We start from the raw sequence: 20,043 nt of genomic DNA, 5'->3' as shown, positions 1-20,043 counted from the left end.
GCAACTCACTTGTGAGTAGCTCCCTACGTGAAGATTCATAATTGCTATGTTCATGTATGGCAACCTTCAACTGAAGTTGTGAATCTCAGTTGACGAACCGGCTACTAGTTATTTTCAGTTGCAGTGTAAAATTGAAAGGAAAAAACATTTTCTTGACAATTGTTGATTATTTGCATGATTAATTAATGTTGTCTATCAAAAATATGGTGAAAATAAAAATAAAACAACAGTTTGAAATATTAATTGATAAATTGAGTGCAAATCCAATGTGCACATGGGTCCATACATATACAGCCGAGCACAATTTGTCCTCTATCAAGTGGACAACTTCCTTCAATACGTTCGACAATATAGATTGAGCAATGCAATTGTTGTAATCATTGTCATGGGACTTTTGGAAACTTCCCTCCGCAAAAAATCTCAACGCAGCGCACACTTTTAAAAGTTGCTGTTGATCTGTAACTTACTTTGAAGTCATCCTTTAACGTTTCCACAATGTAAACTACGGCATCCTTTTCAATCGAAAATACCTCTTAAACCTAAAATAAAAAAGTTGGGGTGTTGCTGTTGATCTGTAACTTACTTTGAAGTCATCCTTTAACGTTTCCACAATGTAAACTACGGCATCCTTTTCAATCGAAAATACCTCTTAAACCTAAAATAACACTGTACAACACAAAAAATAATTACAAGACAATTCGACCAGATTATGAAAGAGGACCGAAATCGGCGTTTTAAAAGTTTACGTCGGAAAGTAACCTAAATAGGCGTGGCAAGTCCCGCCCATTTCTACAGGTTTTGAAATATTCGACGTCAGATTCCTTGGAATCCTTGCATTTAGTTATAGTGTCTTTGGCAATATTACTGACAACAATTCGGGGTATCTTTTTATGAAAAAAATTAACCATCATGCGAGTCGTTAAAGGGGTCTTTCTGATCCCTTTTGTCAAAAACGTTTAAAAATTCCTTTAAAATGTGATCGTATCAGATCAAAATACTGTACAAAATTATTTGTCATAAAATTTTACTATAGGTCCACAAATAAACCAAAACTCTAGGTTAGGTTAGGTTTGGGGATGTGTAGTCAATATATATGTATATTGACTACGCCACTCGGAGACCTTTCGGTCCATTGTGATCATCCATAAAGAAAAAAGAGGTTCAAAATTACCTGAAAAGAGAAGAGAAAAGAGAGAAGAATAAAGAAAAAAGGGATGTGGTTTGGAAAGTAGTAATAAATGAATTATTTATAAGAAAGAATGAAGATATAACAAAAAGAGAGAGAGGGTGGTTTATTAGGCGATGGTGGAAAAAACTGTCAGAGAAGTAGTTACGCTTATGGGTCGCGCCGTCCCAGCCAATTCAGATTTTTGATGATGTTGTTTATGATTGTTGGTTCCATGTTTGAGTAGAAGGTTAAGCTTGGAGGAAAGCGTATTCCTGTTAATCTATACCGCTTTCGAGTTAACATCGGGCAACGACATAAAATATGCTCGATCGTCTCCGTTTCCTCCTCATCTTCACAGAGCCTGCAATAGACCACGCCATCATCCTGCCATTTGCCGATAAAAGTTCTATGTTGCAATGGCCGGTAATGACTCCCGTCAATACCCTGATTTCTGATTTACTCAAACTTAAAAGTGAAGTTGTTCTCTTTGTTGAAAGATTCGGCCAAATGGCCCTTGACACTTTGCACCTTGGTTCATTATGCCATAGTTCCTTGGCTTGTTCTTCAAAGAACGTCTCCACATTCCAAAAAACTTGACATATGGTTGGTTTAATAGAATCAGTGATAGATAGTGATAGACTTGTTGATTGAGATCCATGTCTTGCCAGTTCATCTGCCTTCTCGTTTCCCACAATGACACAGTGTCCCGGTACCCAGCAGAGTCGGACAGCGTTAGTGAGGTTCGCCAAAGCAGTTCTACACTCAAGAACGGCCTCAGACTTGATATTGGGGGATTTGATGGCTTTAAGAGCCGGCTGACTATCAACGAAGATAGTCACCGGTTCAAAGATTTCAGCATCCAGACTTTTTATCAACTCTGCGGCCATTTTGATCGCGAAGATTTCTGCTTGGAAAACGCTACAGTCGCTGTTCAACCTATATGAGTATTCGAGGCAAAGCTTCTCGCAGTAGACGCCAGCTCCGGTACCTTCTTCCATCTTGGAACCGTCTGTATAGAAAGCCAGACCGTCCAGAGGAGGGTTACTACGGATCCAGTCATCTCTACTAGAGATAACGACCTCAAAATCATCAAATCTATGGATTGGTGATAAGTAGTCGCTGAATTTCCCCTGCTGATTTAAGCTAAGGTTTGGCCCTAGCTCCATAGGTGTCTGTAGTCTTTCGGTGCAGAGTGCCTGGCTTTCCCCGCCTTGGGGATATAAGTTACCTTTACCTCTTTCCACAGATCTGGTACGCAGGAAAGAAACAAACAGGCCCTAAAGATCTCCTCCAGAATTTGGTATATCTGCGGTGCGGCAAAATGAAGCATCGCAGGAATTACTCCATCTGGACCAGGTGACTTATAGGGTTTGAATGTACTTACAACCTTATCAATGAGGCTCTCGTCCACTGACTCTTGGACTTGGAAGTTTTCACATTCAATGTGAAGGTTACTGGCGTCCGTGCAGTCAGGGAAGTGGGTCTCAGCAAGAAGGTTTAGAGTCTTAAGACCTGAGTCTGTCCACGTGCCGTCCGGTTTTTTGACACTACCAATGTATTTGGGGTCCTTCGAGAGTATCTTACGGAATCTGGCAGCGTCATTTACCCCTTCTACAGACTCACAGAAACAAACCCATGACTTCTTTTTGGCGCGCTTGATTTCACTCTTGTATTTGGTGAAACTCGCTTTATACGATTCCCAGTCACTGTCATGTTTCGTCGAGTGCGCCCTGTTGTACAGTTTTTTTGGTGTTTTTCCGCAGTTCGCCAAGGTCCTTGTTCCACCACACCGGTTGGGATTTCTTCCCGGGATAAGTTAATGGACAGGCATCCTTATGGCAGCGAAGAAGGATTTCTGTTAGGTTGGACACCTTACTGTTAAGCTCAGCAACTGTTTCTATCCTTCCGGAGAGTGACAGTTGATGGTTCGTCAGATCAGTGAACCTGCCCCAGTCCGTCCTTCTCGGGTTCCTATAAGGATTTTGGCGGACTCCGTCGAAAGAGATTTCAAAGTATATCCTCATATGATCCGAAAAGGAACATTTGTTGAATACCCTCCAGTTCTTGACGACAGAATCATCTAAATTTGACAGGGTTAGACCAATGACCTCCTCCCTGTCTCTAATTTTAAAGGTAGGGTCGTTTCCTTTATTACATATTCCTAGATTGTAAGATAATATAAAGTTGAAAATCGACTCACCTCTAGTGTTTGTATCTTTGCTGCCCCAGTGAAAATGGTGGGCGTTGGCGTCACATCCAAGGATTACGTTACAAACGCCCAGGTTCTCCTTTAGCAGCCTGTGTACCCTCTGATTTGGTGGATCAGGGTCCTCATATGGCATGTAGATTGAGGACAGGAGAGTGGCCTTCTCTCTACCGTTCTCCAGTCGCACCGTGCACATGTCTCCATTACTATAATTAGATAGAAAGATTAGATTGAGGTTCTTCCTACCTACCACACAGGTCCTCACCTTGTCCCCTTCGGACGATGCGAAGACCTCGAAGTTGGCATTGTTCAGTCCAGAGACCTTATTTTTGTATATATAAGGTTCCTGGACTAGAACAATGTCTACCTCTGAGTTCGTGAGGGACAGGAGTAGCTCGGCGGCAGCTGCTTTACAATGATGCAGATTAATCTGCAAAATGCGTAGCACCTGCCGCCTACCTACTCCTACTGATTTTCGCGAGGTGGAATCAGTCGGAACCGAACACATCCTGAACCGAAGTTCAGTTTTCCCTCACGAACCTTAAGGTACTCCTCTCCTGAGGAGTCTATCGCCATCTTGACGTCCATCCCTCCATTCTCCTTACAAGGGGTTAGACTCATTACAGTCCAGTCCTTAGTAAGGAGACCTGGGTTCTGGAGCTCCAGCATCCTCAGCAGAAGTTTCTTATCCACGGTAGGTGGGGGAACCCATGCTGGGAATACCTTCCTGGACGGAATATCCGTTATAGACACCGCAGCAATTTTTGCCCCCTCCCAAAGTTCATCAAAGCCATTAACGGTCTTCTTAAGGTACTCTTGCGAGCTCCTGTTGAGACATTTAATGACTTTAACTCCCTTATGAAGGAAGGCGGTCGATGATTGCAACTAGGAGCTCGTCATCGTTTGCCACCGTGGCCGTTTTGGCGTAGGGTTTCCTACGTCCTCGATCACGTACCTTGGTGACATGAAGTCGAGGGGGTTTTACATGGTTCTCGCCTTGACGGCTCTAACCATGGTGCACCATTGCACCCGGGGTCGCGATACAATGCGTCGGCCAGCGCCCCTTTGGAATTACCCAGAGTACTCTTAGAGAGTGGTAGCTCTCCACAGAGTCCCCAAGTCTATTCCGCAGGTACCAATTCGAAGATCCGCAATTATGGGCTTCACTTCCCTCTTGGTAAGGGGTTGAGGACTATCTTACACCTCTGCTGCTCTATGGGTCGCAGCACCCGGTTGATAATGCAACTCCACATCGAGCCGAAGCTCTACCCGCGATTTGGGTCCAAACCACAACCACCGCGTTGCAACCAATAGGTGCCTCTCCATAGTCAGGCTAGATCAACAGATCTAGGGGCTCCTGACTCCCGCGGTACCAGAAAGTCTCCGGTCAGACTTCGTAGTCGAAACTACTACCAGTTTTTGTTCCATACAACACGGGACTGGTCACCCAAGGTTAGAAAGATTTTAGGCACGATCGGGGAATGGGAAGAGTGCAACACAAGTGTTACACTGATGTAGCAGTCTAATCACCACGTTTACATGGACGTAGCTTTCTCACTGCGAGGAGCGAGGCCCATTCACCTCTTCCGCTCTGAAGCTGGCGAACGGCAACCGATTATGTTTGAAAGTGCCCCCGACAAGATCTAAAAGATCTGTGATGGCATGGTGGAGAGTTGAGATTCCCCATTATTCCACACCACCTGCGGTACCAGAAAAAGACCTCTGGTCAGATCTCGTAACCGAGTTACTTCCAGTTTCGGTCCCATGCGACCAGGGGACTGGTAACCCCCCGTGGCAATATACGCGGTTAAGCCATATAAAGCCCCAACACAACAACAAAAAGAACAACACCTACTACGACACCTACACTAACGCTCTGCGACGGCGGAACGCCCTATTTGCAAAGTCCCCAAGACTAGCACGAGTAGAGCTAGTGGTGACAGCTTTTCCTGAGGAGGTGGACGCCTTCTCAATACTGGTGCTGCTTCCCTTGGCTTTGTGAGCAAGGACACCAGCATAGGAGTCCGCCGTGTTGACCGTCTGAGAGATCACCGTCTTCTTTGCCGAAGGCTGTGGGCCTTCTGAAGAGCGAACCCGCTTCACAGTCTTTGACTGCGAGGACTTGTTCGTCTTCTCCGAAGTCGATGGTGTCCCAGTAGATCCACCCGTCGTTACTCCCGAGTGGCTTGCGCAGGTCTTAGACACCTTCTGTTCGTCCGCTTTACCCTCGTCAGTTGGGGTAGGATCCGGATTTGGGACAGTCACCTTCTCCAGTTGACTACTCTTACGAGAATCATTTGGTGTCGGATTATGCCCCTTAGCTTTTTCCAGTCCTTTCTGGCTCGGGTTCGGCTTCGGAACAGCTTTAGGTTCCACCTTGCTGCCAGAAGCAGCAGGCTTCACCTCCACCTTTTTGCTTGCCGCCACAGTCTCTTTTGAGTCTTTGGCTGAAGAGGAAGATTTTGTCCACCAAGAGCTCGCATCTGGATAAATTCTTTCGAACTTCCTGATGTACTTGAGCTTGCTCTTGATGACCATAATCTCCCTTTTGGTATGCGAGCTCGCGTCCCTTCCCACGAACTTGCGCAGATACGAAGCCGCACGTTTGTAGTGCCTCGTATCTGAAGCCTCTTTGGCGGGGATTGCGGCTGCGTCGGTGTCCGTCGATGAGGTTTTCTTGGATTCCTCAACGCAGGCCGGAGACTCAGAGTCAGTGGCAATTGTTGTGGTTTCCGTTAATTCCCCCTCGATGGTCATCGACTTAGAGTCAGTGGCTGTTGATGGATCCTCTTTTGATTCTCCATCAACATCCATTGACTCCGTGGCAATCTGCCTACGAAGCTTAGTATCGGCTAGTGCCGATACAGGACCAGACTGGTTTCGATTTGTCTGTGATTGCGAACCAAGGTTCACAACCTCTTCGACCACATCACCGTCAGTGGACATGTCATCGTCAGACCTCCTTGTTGACTCAGCTGGGATCACCGTAATGTCCAGTTCATCGTCAGTGAGGGTGAGATTGTTTAGCATGTCCTCTGGTGGTATGGTCGGGACAAGTCTCTCCAGTTTGTCAAGGAGTTCCCTACTCTGTCTCTCAAGACTGTCTCCAATCACTTTGAGGTGTAGGTCGTCCCCACCCAAAACTCCAGTCCTGGCAGCCGTAGACTGATTAACACCAGTTTTGGCTAAAACATTATCCTTTTGAAGATCCGGTTCGTCAACAATAGTTCGGGTTGTATTTTCTGCACTTGTAGCAGTTACGGCTGTAGGTGCCAAGGCATCCACACCTGAGACAGCCGGATAACAATCGCTTGATCTCGACGGCACGTGGCTTGTGATCTCACCAACGCTTACCGCCGGTACTGGGTTATTAACTCCCTGCACCGTAACTTAACTCCTTTTATGTCTTTTACCCATCTTAGTTGATTTATTTAAGGGAACTACCCCGATCCAATTTTGGTCCACGGGGGGTTTGAAAGAAAAACAAACCCCCAGGGTCTCTGAGATATGTGGAGACAGAAACTCCTTCAGTTTCCCTCGGGCGTTGCTGACCCCGCATATCTCAGAAATCCCCTTACCATCCGCCACCCGGGAAGACGCGCCCAGTAGAAGATTGGCAACTCTAAATCGAACCTAAACGCCAGGAATCTGTCAAAAGTAAAATCACGTTTTAGGGTTAATTATGTACTTTATCTGAGTTTATTAAGTGTTGTCCCACAAAACTTCAATCTAGATAGAAGGCGCAAAGACAAAAATAATCTCCATCAAATTTCAATATAAGTTGCCGAATAAATGAAATATGTATTATATTGCAATATATATCAGAAAATATATACATCAAGTCTGCCAACAAAACACCCAAATATTTTTTGAATAAATTTGTTTTCTTCTTTTTTTGGTTTGATGCATGAAAGTAACATGAAATTTAGTTCTACACCTTTTTCAGATGTAATTCGAAACATTTTAGTTGTAATTCGCAACATTCCATTTGTAATTCGAGAATTATATTTGTAATTCGTAACATTTCATTTGTAATTGAATTATTCCATTTGTAATTCGAATTATTCCATTTTCATTATCAGTCTGTGAACAAAACAAATTTACGGCTATAATATTTAACATATCAAGAAGGTTTCGCTTTTTATATATGATTTAGGACCATATTCTACCGTTTTTATTCACATTTTCGTTATCTGCGGCCGCATAATATATTTTATTGATGTTTTTTCATAATAATAATAAAAGACACTTTATAACTAAAATGCAAGGATTCCAAGGAATCTGATGTCGAATATTTCAAAACCTGTAGAAATGGGCGGAAATTGCCACGCCTATTTAGGTTACTTCCCGACGTAAACTTTCAAAATGCCGATACACGTGTCTTCTTTTTTTCGGTCTTCTTTCATAATCTGTGCGGGGTTTCTTGTAATTTTAAAAAAAGTTTGATTTTGTTGTACAGTGTAATTTACTGCTTATACAGATCTTTCCAACATGAGCTTCAACTTACAAGTGCAGATGGCAATTCCAATGGATTCGACTTGTCCCTGATATTTCTTCTAATAGATGTCATGTCCTGTACATTTTCTTCATCATCAAAAAATAATTCCACTGATCTTATCATTTTAAAATAGTTTTTTTCCGAATTGTGCCTTTTGGATTAATATAGATTTCACAAGTTAGAAAAACACTGATCGATAATACGTTTAGCGACAACCAATTTGGGTTGACATCAATAATACAACATTTCATCTCAGTTGTGCTGACAATTGACAACGCAACTCAAGTTTAGTGGCAATGCATAATCGACCCCTTAGTCTATGGTACTATTGTTTGTTACATTATCTCACATTAAAAACACTGTACAACAAGGCTTTTGTGCGGTGGAAAATTGCTTTTGGAGATGAAAGCCCTTCTTGAGTATATCGTCACCATAAATGCCCGAAGACGTAACCCACAAAACCTAAACTTTGCAGGAAAAGCAAAAAATGTTTTAAAATGAAAAACTGTTTAGTGGAATATTAATCTTATGAGGGTGAGTATTTACTGGTGCTGGCCAGAAACGTAAAAGGACTGCGAAAAAGGTACCAACTAAAGTTGTGCCTGGTCGTAAGGCAAGTGTTTCTGAGGGGAGTGTTGCGGCCGACACGTCTTCGGTCGAAGCCTCAGGTAAGACCGAGACTGTTAATGTGCACTCTTAAGACCTGGGTGGTACATTAGCTGCTTCGCCTGGTTGTCTTGCTTTCCTGCTTCATTTCCGACATAATAAAAATAAAATAATAAAGGCCAGAACAGAATCAATCGTCGCTTGCTTCCCAAATGTCAAATTATAAAGGAATGTCAGAGCCTCCTAAAGGAGAACGCAGGTGGATTTGCAAAGAGGCTCTGGCATTCCTTTATAATTTGACATTTGGGGAAGCAAGCGACGAATGATTCTGTTCTGGCCTTTAAAGCCGAGCAAATTTCGGACTGGGTTGCCCTTTTCTTTTTTATTCTTTTATCAGATGTAAGCAAGGTAAGCAGGCAAGGCAGCTTATGTACTCAGCCCTTTATGCTGGAGTTGCGTCACGGGCGACCCCGGGGGTTAATACGGGTTCAAAGAAGGTGACAATTAATCCTGAACTGATGAGTATTGATGGTGTTGGTCTCCAGAAGACTTCACAATCTGCTCAGCAGATTCGGGCGACATCACTTCCTGGACCAGTTGTTCCTTCCGTGGTTGCTTCTGCCAAAACTGAGCAATCCCTGCAAGCGGTCCAGGGCCTTTATCAAAGGCTCCGTCCATGAAAGCGGCCTTTGTATCTAGGTTTTCCTCAGATACTACAGCTGATAATATAAATTATTTTATTAAATCTAAAAAAGTTGTAGTGAATGAAAATATCTTCTTGCAACTAATGCCCGTAATTTCTAACCCTAGGTAACCGGGTAGGTAGCTACATATTAGTTATCTTTACCTACGCGTTTGGTAATTTCTACGTGACATTTACCGAGGCACGTAAATTTTGAAAACATGTGGTAACATTGGTGATTTTCATTCATGATTTCGTAAAAACATTGCCACATATAAGTGTTTTAGAATTTGTTACACATTGGCAACGATCAACCAGGCAAAATCCTTGGTGTAAGTAACACGGCCGTTTTCGACCCGATAACGTTACCTATGGATTGAAATTATGAAATTTTGCTTGCACGGGGGAAATCTATGAACTCATAGATAACTATGTGTAGAAATTACGGGCATAATATCGAAGAAATTTTGGCCTGTAAAATGATTTGTAAAATAATTTGTGGAAAGAACAGATAATGTAGCTCGTTTGTCTCAGGCCAAAACCTATAACCATGCGTGCTGCGTGTGCGTTAAAAAAAAAAAACAAAATACATATATTTCAATTTGAAACACATGTATTTTGTTTTTTAGAACGCACACGCAACACGAAAAGTTTTAGGTTTTACCCTCAAAGACAGTCTTACTTACTTAGTTAGTTGGCCCATTACAGAACATTTGTTCCATAGACCGAAATAAGAAAAGATCTCCATTCCTCTCGGTTTTTCGCTTGACTTTTTGGGATACCGCGCCTTTCCATTTCTTCATCCACTTGTTTGCTCCATCGAAGCTTAGGCCTGCCGATTCTGCGTGCACCGCCATGTGGCATGTATTCATACGCCTTTTTAGCGGGTTCATCATCGCTCATTCTCATGATATGGCCTAGCCAACGCAATCGTTGCATCTCGATACGTTTAACTATATTCATGTCTTTGTATAGCTGATAGAGCTCGTGGTTCATACTACGTCGATATTCACCGTCAACGCAAATCGGCCCGTAGATCTTTCGAAGAATTTTCCTCTCAAACACGCCAAGCACTGCCTTATCTGCTTGCGCAAGTACCCATGCCTCGGAGCCATACATTAGCACGGGTAGTATCAGCGTTTTGTATAGTGTTATTTTTGTTTGACGAGATGTGGCTTTGTTTTTAAACTGCTTACTTAGACCATTGTAGCATCTGTTGGCCAATACAATTCTTCTTCTTATTTCACAACTGATGTTGTTTGTTGTGTTTATGGCAGTGCCGAGGTAGACGAAGTTTTTAACTACCTCAAAATTGTAGGTACCAACTTCCACAGTTGGTCCGAGCTCTATGGACGCTTTGCGCGTCGACACCATCAATTTGGTCTTTTCGCCGTTTAGCGCCAGACCCACTTTCTGCTTCGACCTTCCTAAAGGTATCAGTTACTTCCTTTACTGATCGTCCCATGATGTCTATGTCATCAGCATAGGCAAGTAACATGTGGCTATTGGTGTAAATTGTGCCATTTCTTTTGACATTTGCATCTCGTATTACCTTTTCCAGCAAAATGTTGAATAGGTCACACGAAAGGCTTTCTCCTTGTCTGAAACCTCTTTTTGTACAAAATTCTTCGGAGAGGTTCTTTCCAATTTTAACTGAGGACCTAGTATCAGTTAAAGTCATCTTACAACGCCGGATGAGCTTTGCGGGGATACCAAATTCAGACATTGCGTGGAATACCTTTGATCGGAGGGGACTGTCGAATGCTGCTTTATAATCGACAAAAAGGTGAAATATGTCGATCTGCATCTCTTGGGTCTTCTCTAGGATTTGCCGCAGGGTAAATATCTGGTCAATGGTGGACTTGCCAGCTCTAAAGCCACATTGGTATGGTCCAATTATTTCGTTGACCATTGGCTTTAGTCGTTCGCACAATATCCCTGACACTATCTTATAGGCAATAGGGAGAAGACTTATTCCCCTATAGTTTGAGCATACAGTCTTATCTCCTTTCTTGTGGACGGGACATAGGATGCTCAGGTTCCAATCGTCGGGTACGCGTTCTTCCCGCCAGATGGTGCTAACTAGCTGATGCATACACCTTATCAGCGCGTCGCCTTCGGTTTTAAACAGCTCGGCAGGTAAGCCATCGGCTCCTGCTGCTTTATTATTCTTCAGCCGGTTGATTGCTGTTTTTACCTCATCTTGGCTGGGCGGTATACATTCTATACCATCTTCTGGAATTGGATCTGTGGTATCATCGTCTTCGCTACTATTGGATACCAGCAGATTGGAGAAATGTTCCTTCCATATCCTGAGCACGCTATCTGTTACTAGTTTACCTTGCTGGTCTCTACAGGAGAATGTGCCTGTACCAAAGCCATCTGTTTGATGTTTCACTCTTTGGTAGAATTTTCGGACTTCATTCTGGCTCCTGTACATCTCGATTTTTTCACACTCCCGCTTTTCCATTTCTCTCTTTTTCTTGCGGAAAAGACGTTTCTCTTCTCTCCTTTTCTCCCGATATCTCTCTCTCTCGCGCGCTACGCGTTGCTACTGATTGCAAAGTAGCTCTATATGCCGCATTTTTCTCTTCGGTAGCAGCACGACACTCCTGATCATACCATGGATTCGTTGGTGGAGGCCTCTGGTAACCAAGTATGGATTTTGCGGCTGTTTGCATGGAGTGGGCAATGCTTTGCCATTGCGCTGATATGTTATCGGGAAGAGGAGTGCTTTGATTAAGCAATTGGGCTAGTTGAGTGGAATATGCTGTGGCTATCTGTTGTGTATGCACCCTATTGATGTCAAACTTCCGCGTTGAGTCTGTTCGTGCTTTATTTGCAACGTTTAGACGGGTACGTACCTTTGCTGCAACAAGGTAGTGGTCCGAATCAATGTTTGCGCCTCGGAACGATCGTACATCCAACACGCTGGATGAATGTCTTCCATCTATTACAACATGATCAATTTAATGACTTGTTCTTTGATCTGGAGACAGCCAGGTGCCCTTATGAATATCGAGATGATTAAATCTGGTACTGCTAACTACCATGTTTTTTGCAGCTGCAAAGTCTATCAGCCTCATACCATTGTCAGATGTTTCACTGTAGAGACTGAATTTCCCGACTGTTGGGCCAAAGATATTCTGCTTTCCAATTTTGGCATTAAAATCGCCAGAATGATTTTAATGTCATGGGCAGGGCAACGGTCATATGTTTCTTCTAAGCGCTCGTAAAATATATCTTTGGTCTGTTCGTCCTTTTCTTCAGTGGGAGCATGAGCACAAATAAAGCTGATGTAGAAGAATTTAGCTTTTATTCGAATTGCAGCAAGTCTTTCATTCACTGGGGTGAAGCTGGATACCAGATGTTTTAGTCTCCGACTAACTACGAATCCGCAACCAAAATCATGCTTTACGTCATGGCAGCTATAATACAGTGCGTCACCTTTAGGTGTTGTTATGACGCCTTTCCCAGTCCATCGTATTTCCTGTATGGCAGTAATATCGGCCTTGTACTTTTCAAGTACGTCTGCCAATGCGAAGACTGCACCTTCTCTATAAAGAGTGCGAACATTTCAGGTGCAGATTCGCAGATCATGGTCCTTAAAACGTTTGCGGGGTTCGTCAACTTTAGAGGGGTTTGTTTTTCTTTTCTTTCGTTTTTTCATAGTAGGATGTTTTTTCTAGGGGAGTGTCGGTGATGGTCACCTTAGAATTGGCAACGCACCCTGAAGTTCGAAAACGTCCAGTGAACAATATTTTGTCCTGTGAACAATAATTGTTATTGCAGTTTGCTTTTATTGTCTATGTAAATGTAAAATGTAAATGTAATTGTTAGCAACATTTTTAAAATCTATAAAAGGCCCTTCAGGCATTGATTCTGTCCTTTTTGCTGGACAACTAAAACATGTAAGGTCATTTTAACAACTTTCATTTTAATTTTATAAACTTAATTTATTTCTACAGCGAATAAACGCCACACATTTTAATATCAAACTTAAGCAACATTGGATTTGTTTTACTTGGTCGTCGCCTTTGTTTGTATTACTGCCGTTTGATGTTAGATGGTTTGTTCGGGTTGTCAGCCTATAGCAAAAAGGGAGCCTTTTAGTGTCAAAGCCGACATTATTTTACTTGATGACTTTCTTTTAATTTGATGCCGGATGAGACACGACATAATTTTATTCGATGTTTGATAAGCCATTAATATCAAACATATTTTTATTCGATGTTTGATGAGCCATTGATATAAAACATTGTTAATCGTCATTTTGTCAAGCCGATTTGTGTCAACCAACTGTTTTGTGAGCCAATTTTCATCATCAGCCCCAGAAATTATATTATTCGACGTGTGATGAGCCATTGATATCAAACATTCGTCATTTTGTCAAGCCGATTTGTGTTAATAAATTGTTTAATGAGTCAATTTAGATGAAATATCTTTTCTTTTGATGTGCCTATTCGCTTAATCGTATCTACTACAAGCCGAAGAAGCTGCAGTTACAATCTGTGAAATTGTGTGTGTGTGTGATATTCAATAAATACAACAACAATCGTTTGAGGAATCCCCAACAGTTTGTTGTTAAGCCGTTTATGTTATTTGTTTACATTCGCTTATGTCCATTTGATGTCACAAGAGAAGCAACAGAGAAGTAAACGATCGACGCAAGGAAAACCCCCAGTCCGATTCGACGCATACATAACTGAGTGCTGTTTTACATTTAAGCGATTTTTCTTACGATTTTTTGTCTCCTCTTTGCTCATCTTCGTAAATTTCACACACAGGGTTGCATTTTTTTGTAACATGGTACCAAGTGTACATTTTGTTAAAAATACTTAATGTAAAAAGAAGGTATTTTATAAAAATATGTTATACAAATTTTAAAATGCTTATAACAAATAATCATTTTATGCTTTAAATGATTTTTTATGCACAAAATTCATTGCAAAACTAAATTTTGTTTCAATTTCTCTTACTATGTTTTGCAACTCTGCCTAACAAGAATAACCACCACAAAGACAAGACAAAAAATCGTAAGAGAAATCGCTTAAATGTAAAACAGCAAGGAGATGAGTCTCCAACATTCACCGCCTAATACACCAACAAACACTACAAGTGGTGCCCGCTTACAAACAGAAGTAAGCACACCAGCAAGTCAGCCGTCTACAGCAAAGCCAACAACGTCAGCTGCCGGCGAAACAGCGAAATAAAAACAGACAGAAAAATTAACCACAATGGACACAACCGAGATGAGAAAAGAAATGCTAAAAATGCAAAAACAAATTCAGCTACAAATGCAACAACAAATGCAAACATTGCTTCAAAATCAGATGCTGCAATTGAAGGAAGAAATGGTGAAAACTTTTGAGTCGCAGCAGCCAAAAACGTCCGTCCAAAACCCTCAGCCACAAACATCCCAACAACAAATTCTTGATCAGCCATTGGAGCCGCCATTAACGTCACGACAACCAATATCACAGCCAACACAACAAATCACAACGCCGCCAACACTGGAAATACCGCCGTTGCCAAATATGCCGCAGCCGACGTTAGACCAATTAGTGCCGACGCAAGTAATATGCCATTTAGATATGACACCATTAGCCGGATTTAGCCCATTATCAGGTTTTATTTGCTAAATCCAGCCAAAATCTACCAGATTTCCCATACAAAAATAAATCCTCCTATTGAGTGGATTTGTTTTAAATCTGGCATAAATCCTCGTATACAACTCTGTTTTTTGCAACATGTTGCTAGAAAATACTAAAAGTTGCAAGCTGGCACAAGAAACAAGGTAGATGCATCGGTGAATTGCTACACTAAAAATAATTTAAAATGTAAACATTTGTAAACAAGGCGGAAAAATTTAATTTGTTTTGATGTACAAAGTTGATTTTAATCAACCAAGACTAATATTTATGATGTCTAAACGATAAAATAATTCGTTTATTTATTTTAGATGGGCAAACTGTGATAAAATAATTTTTATTTGCTCTTTAGTTAGCATTAGTAGCATAATGTGCTAACATTTTCAGTATTAAACAATAAATTTGTAATTTGACGTAAGTTTTTTGAGACGAATTCAATTTACAAAAAATTCTTTTGACGTTTCAAATTCGATCAGATGGGCTGAGGCATCTACCTTGGTAATTGCGCTATGAACAAGAATCAGCTGATTGCCATTTAAATCCTTCAAAATGTATATCTAAATGCAATCAGATTTGTACTAGATTTATTAAATCCAGTCGAGGATTTATGGCTAGTCTAAATGAGCTATAACACATATACCCCATAAGAAAATTTATCCTCTTCCAATATTTTCAGGGTTGCCAGAAGAATGGCCAACCTTTTCCGAGTCTTTTTACAGCACCACAAATGAGTTTATGTACAGCGACCTGCACAATATTATGAGGTTAAGAGACGCTTTAAGAGGTAATGCAAGAGAGACGGTGGAACCATTATTGGCGAGCTCTGCCAACGTTGAAGCCATAATGATTAACCTGAAAGAGACGTTCGGAAGACCAGAGCAACTCATCAAAAGCCAAATTCAAAAGGTCCGGAAAATTCCTCCTTTGGTGAAAGACGATTTGAATGCCCTAGTAAATTTCGCCATTAAAGCATCAAATATGGCAACATTTTTGAAAAACGCTGGAGGAGAACATCATTTGAATAATCCATCATTATTGAGTGAACTAGTTTCCAAATTACCAATAAATCGACAAATGGAATGGGGTGAAAAATGTCTTTATTTAAATAAATCTCCTTCTATTTCAGATTTCAGCAAATGGTTGGAAACATTACGTCGCGTTGCTAACATCGTCCACGATACCCTTCCATACGCACCACACGTGTCCACTAATCGTCGTCAACCCACACAGCCAAGGCGCAAGATTGCATGCGTCGCCGTCAACAATTGTAGTGTGTGCGACGGGGTCTGTACGTCAATTATAAAATGTAACCAATTTACAAATATGCGGACGGACGAAAAGTGGAAGAAAATTAAAGAATTAAAATTATGTTTTTGCTGCCTTAGAAAAGGCCATCAATTAAATCAATGCAGAAACAAGGTGCGCTGCAGTAAAACTAATTGTCAAAAATTTCATAATGTGTTACTGCATTATGAAATTGGTCCCAATGAAGAAAATGAAAACGCAGGTGGAACAGTTCAACAGCAATCTGAACAAAGAAATTGTCATGTCGTAAGTAATGCTGGTAGCATACTTTTTCAAATATTGCCTGTGAAATTATATGGTAAAGGTAAAATAATTTCCACATATGCCTTTATAGATGACGGGGCAAATGTAACAATGCTGGATATTGGAATTGCCAAAGACCTGGAGCTAAAAGGAAACAAAACACAATTATACCTACAATGGTTAAATGAATTCTGTGACGGAGGATTCCGAAGTAGTGGATCTGATAATAAGTGGTATGGGGGAAAACGACAGACGATATGTGATGAAAAATATATATACCACTTCAAATTTGTCATTGCCCATTCAATCTTGTAATTTGGAAACATTGATAACAAATTATAACAATGTTAATGTATCGAAAATAAAATTTGATAATTACAAGAATGTGAAACCAAAATTAATCATTAGTTTACACCATTGTTTTTTGACAGTTCCACTGGATGTGCCCCGCTCGTTGTCTGCCGCTGGACCGATTGTAACCACTACAAGATTGGGTGTTGTTGTTTATGGCCCAACGCCAGGAGAAAAATTCTCAACTAAAAATCGTGCTCTAGACAGTACAGGAAATTGTTTACAACAAATAAACTGGATGATGCAAAATTATTTTGATGTGGAAACGATTGGTGTAAAAGTGACTACAACAAAACTATTGTTAGCTGATGATGAAAGAGCTATGGAATTGTTAAAGAAACACACAAGAAAAGTTGGTGAACGCTATGAATGTCGTCTTTTGTGGAAACAAAACGTGCCTCCATTCCCAGATTCATTTGAAATGGCATTGAAACGTTTGTATAGTGTGGAAAATATAATGGCTCGAGATATTGAATATGGAAGTGCATATTGTGAGAAAATAAATGACTACATATCAAAGGGCTACTGCAGAAAAATTGAAGTGAACGAGTTACCTTTAAATCCATAACGTGTTTTTTATCTGCCTCATTTTGGTGTTAAAAATGTGAACAAAAAAGGTATTCGAATTGTGTTTGATGCTGCAGCCGAAGTGAAGAATGTGTCATTAAATAAGTGCCTTTTAAGTGGACCAGACATAAACAATTCCTTAATTTCAACAATTTTTAAATTTCGTGAAGCTCCAATAGCCGTTTGTGGGGACATAAAAGAGATGTTCCATCAAGTCAAAATCGCCAAAGAAGATCAAGATTGCCAAAGATTCCTTTGGAGAAATGGAGATAAAAATAAAAGAGTGGAAACTTATGTTATGCAAAGAATGATATTTGGAGCAACTTGTTCGCCAACTATAGCCCAATATGTGAAAAATATGAATGCCAATATGTTTGAGAAAGAGTCACCTCGTGCAGTTGAAGCAATTGTTAATCGCCATTATGTAGACGACTATGTCGACTGTTTCCAAACTGAAGAAGAAGCCGCGAAGGTGGTAAAAGACGTGATAAGAATTCATAGTGTTGGAGGTTTCGAATTGAGAAATATTATTTCAAATTCCCAGAGGGTTATTCAAGCTTGTGGAGAATCGGCCAGCGGAGTCAACGATAGCGGTGAGTTTTTGAATAAAAATTGTGTTGAAAGGATTTTGGGCATACACTGGTTTCCAAATCCAGATGTTTTCTGCTTCGGCTTGAATTTACATAAAGTTGATAAATCCATTTTAGACTTTTCTAAGATTCCGACCAAACGTCAGATGCTCTCTTTGAATATGTCAATCTATGACCCATTCGGATTCGTTTGTGAATTTATGGTTTCTTCTAAAATATTGATTCAAAGAGTATGGAAGTGGGGTATAGAGTGGGACGAGGAGTTGCCTAGAGATTTATATAGTAATTGGAAGTTATGGTTAACTGAATTAAATATGTTGGAAGAATTTCGTATTCCAAGATGTTATCTTAAGCATTTTTCAAACAGAAAAGTTGATTTACATATATTCGCAGATGCGAGCGAAGAGGCAATGGCAACGGTAGCGTATTGGTGTGTGGTAAGTGATGTTGGAATTAATGTTTCGGTTGTAATGGAAAAATCTGCTTGTGCTTCTGCTAGTTGTCAAATCATAACCGAGCTAGAACTGCAGATGGCAGTTATGAGTGTTCATATGAATGATTTAATCGCCTTTAATCATGTGAAAAATCTTAATATAATTTGTTTTTGGACAGATTCATACACGGTTGTACGATGGATCCTCGATAGCAGCGGCGGGAGTCATTGGAAATGGTGGTCGAATATTTTAAAGCCTGCAGATGAGACAGCAGCCGCTAAATTTTCAGTAAAGTATGATGTAGACGGATGGTGGAAAAATAGCCCAGAATTTGGTCAGGAATCACAATGGCCCTTAGAAGATAATATGAAAGAAACCATGAGTGACTGCGACCTCGATATGATATCAACACATGTGGTGCAGTGGCCCCTTAGTATAATTATGTGGTTGCAGCGCAATGCAATACTAGCTCTGGCTGTTGTAAAAGGACTATTTCTAAACTTGCCGTTTTGGATGTTGATGAAGATTCTGGTGAAGCCTCCCCCTCTGGGTCAGTTCACGGGGGCGGGGATGTCGGTGATGCTCACCTTACAATTGGCAACGCACCCTGAAGTTCGAAAACGTCCAGTGAACAATATTTTGTCCTGTGAACAATAATTTTTATTGCAGTTTGCTTTTATTGTCTATGTAAATGTAAAATGTAAATGTAATTTTTAAAATCTATAAAAGGCCCTTCAGGCATTGATTCTGTCCTTTTTGCTGGACAACTAAAACATGTAAGATCATTTTAACAACTTTCATTTTAATTTTATAAACTTAATTTATTTCTACAGCGAATAAACGCCACACATTTTAATATCAAACATAAGCAACATTTGATTTGTTTTACTTGGTCGTCGCCTTTGTTTGTATTACTGCCGTTTGATGTTAGATGGTTTGTTCGGGTTGTCAGCCTATAGTAAAAAGGGAGCCTTTTAGTGTCAAAGTCGACATTATTTTACTTGATGACTTTCTTTTAATTTGATGCCGGATGAGACACGACAGGGAGGGTTACTAACCCGACGCCCAAACCCAAGTTTTTAACGTTCTTATGGGTGAACGCGCGGCACATGTTAGCTCACTACCTTTAACGGGTGTTAAAGGCAGTTCCCCAGGTGACACCACGGATGAAAGAGGGACCAAGATAAATCCTGGGCTTTGCCATGTTAAAGCCGGTCAAGCCCGTTGCTTGGTATCATTCATCCCCTACGTCACCCAACAGTCTACAGTATCAAAAAACTAATGGGTCGATTCCGTATTGCGACGCGAGTCGTGTCGCCAGTTGCAATTTGTCCACCACTATGTGGGGAGGGTATTATAAGTTGGTTTTGGCCAAAAAGTTTGTAACGCATCGAAATAATGGTCGTAATGAAAATGAATGTCTCGACGAGCTGAGTCGATCTGACTATGTGTGTCCGTCCGTCTGTCCATCTAAACCTTGTAATCACGCTACAGGTCGCAATTTTGATCGGATCGTCACGAAATTTTGGATATTGATGGGGGTCCCGGAGGGGAAGAAGCCTATTGATTTTGGTGATGGTCGGATAATATTTAGGGGTCGGAAAGGGCAAAAAACGTAGGTGGATAAAAAGACAACGTTTTTTTCCAAAGCGAATATCTCAGCTTCTACATGGGGTATACCAAAAGCAAAGCCTGACAATGAAAGTAGAAAATATAGCCTTTCTAATGATGTAAAGTTGGTG

The 20,043-nt window shown here is 41.0% G+C and overlaps 1 protein-coding gene across 1 annotated transcript; it reads left to right on the top strand.

Annotated features, from left to right (window-relative positions):
* The first annotated feature begins 14,597 nt into the window (after positions 1-14,597).
* Positions 14,598-19,169, top strand: LOC141399998 (uncharacterized). The gene is made up of 3 exons (XM_073979390.1): positions 14,598-14,736; positions 15,488-16,362; positions 16,451-19,169. Exons 2-3 carry the CDS (start codon positions 15,547-15,549, stop codon positions 16,466-16,468), a joined length of 834 nt encoding a protein of 277 aa, XP_073835491.1. The 5' UTR covers positions 14,598-14,736; positions 15,488-15,546; the 3' UTR covers positions 16,469-19,169.
* Positions 19,170-20,043: the final 874 nt, after the last annotated feature.

The sequence above is a fragment of the Musca autumnalis genome, unplaced genomic scaffold, assembly GCF_047663935.1.
Source record: "Musca autumnalis isolate F117 unplaced genomic scaffold, ASM4766393v1 scaffold_3, whole genome shotgun sequence".
NCBI classification, from domain to species: domain Eukaryota; kingdom Metazoa; phylum Arthropoda; class Insecta; order Diptera; family Muscidae; genus Musca; species Musca autumnalis.
The sequence above is the reverse complement of the archived record's forward strand: the minus strand, read 5'-3'. Positions and strand labels throughout refer to the sequence as shown.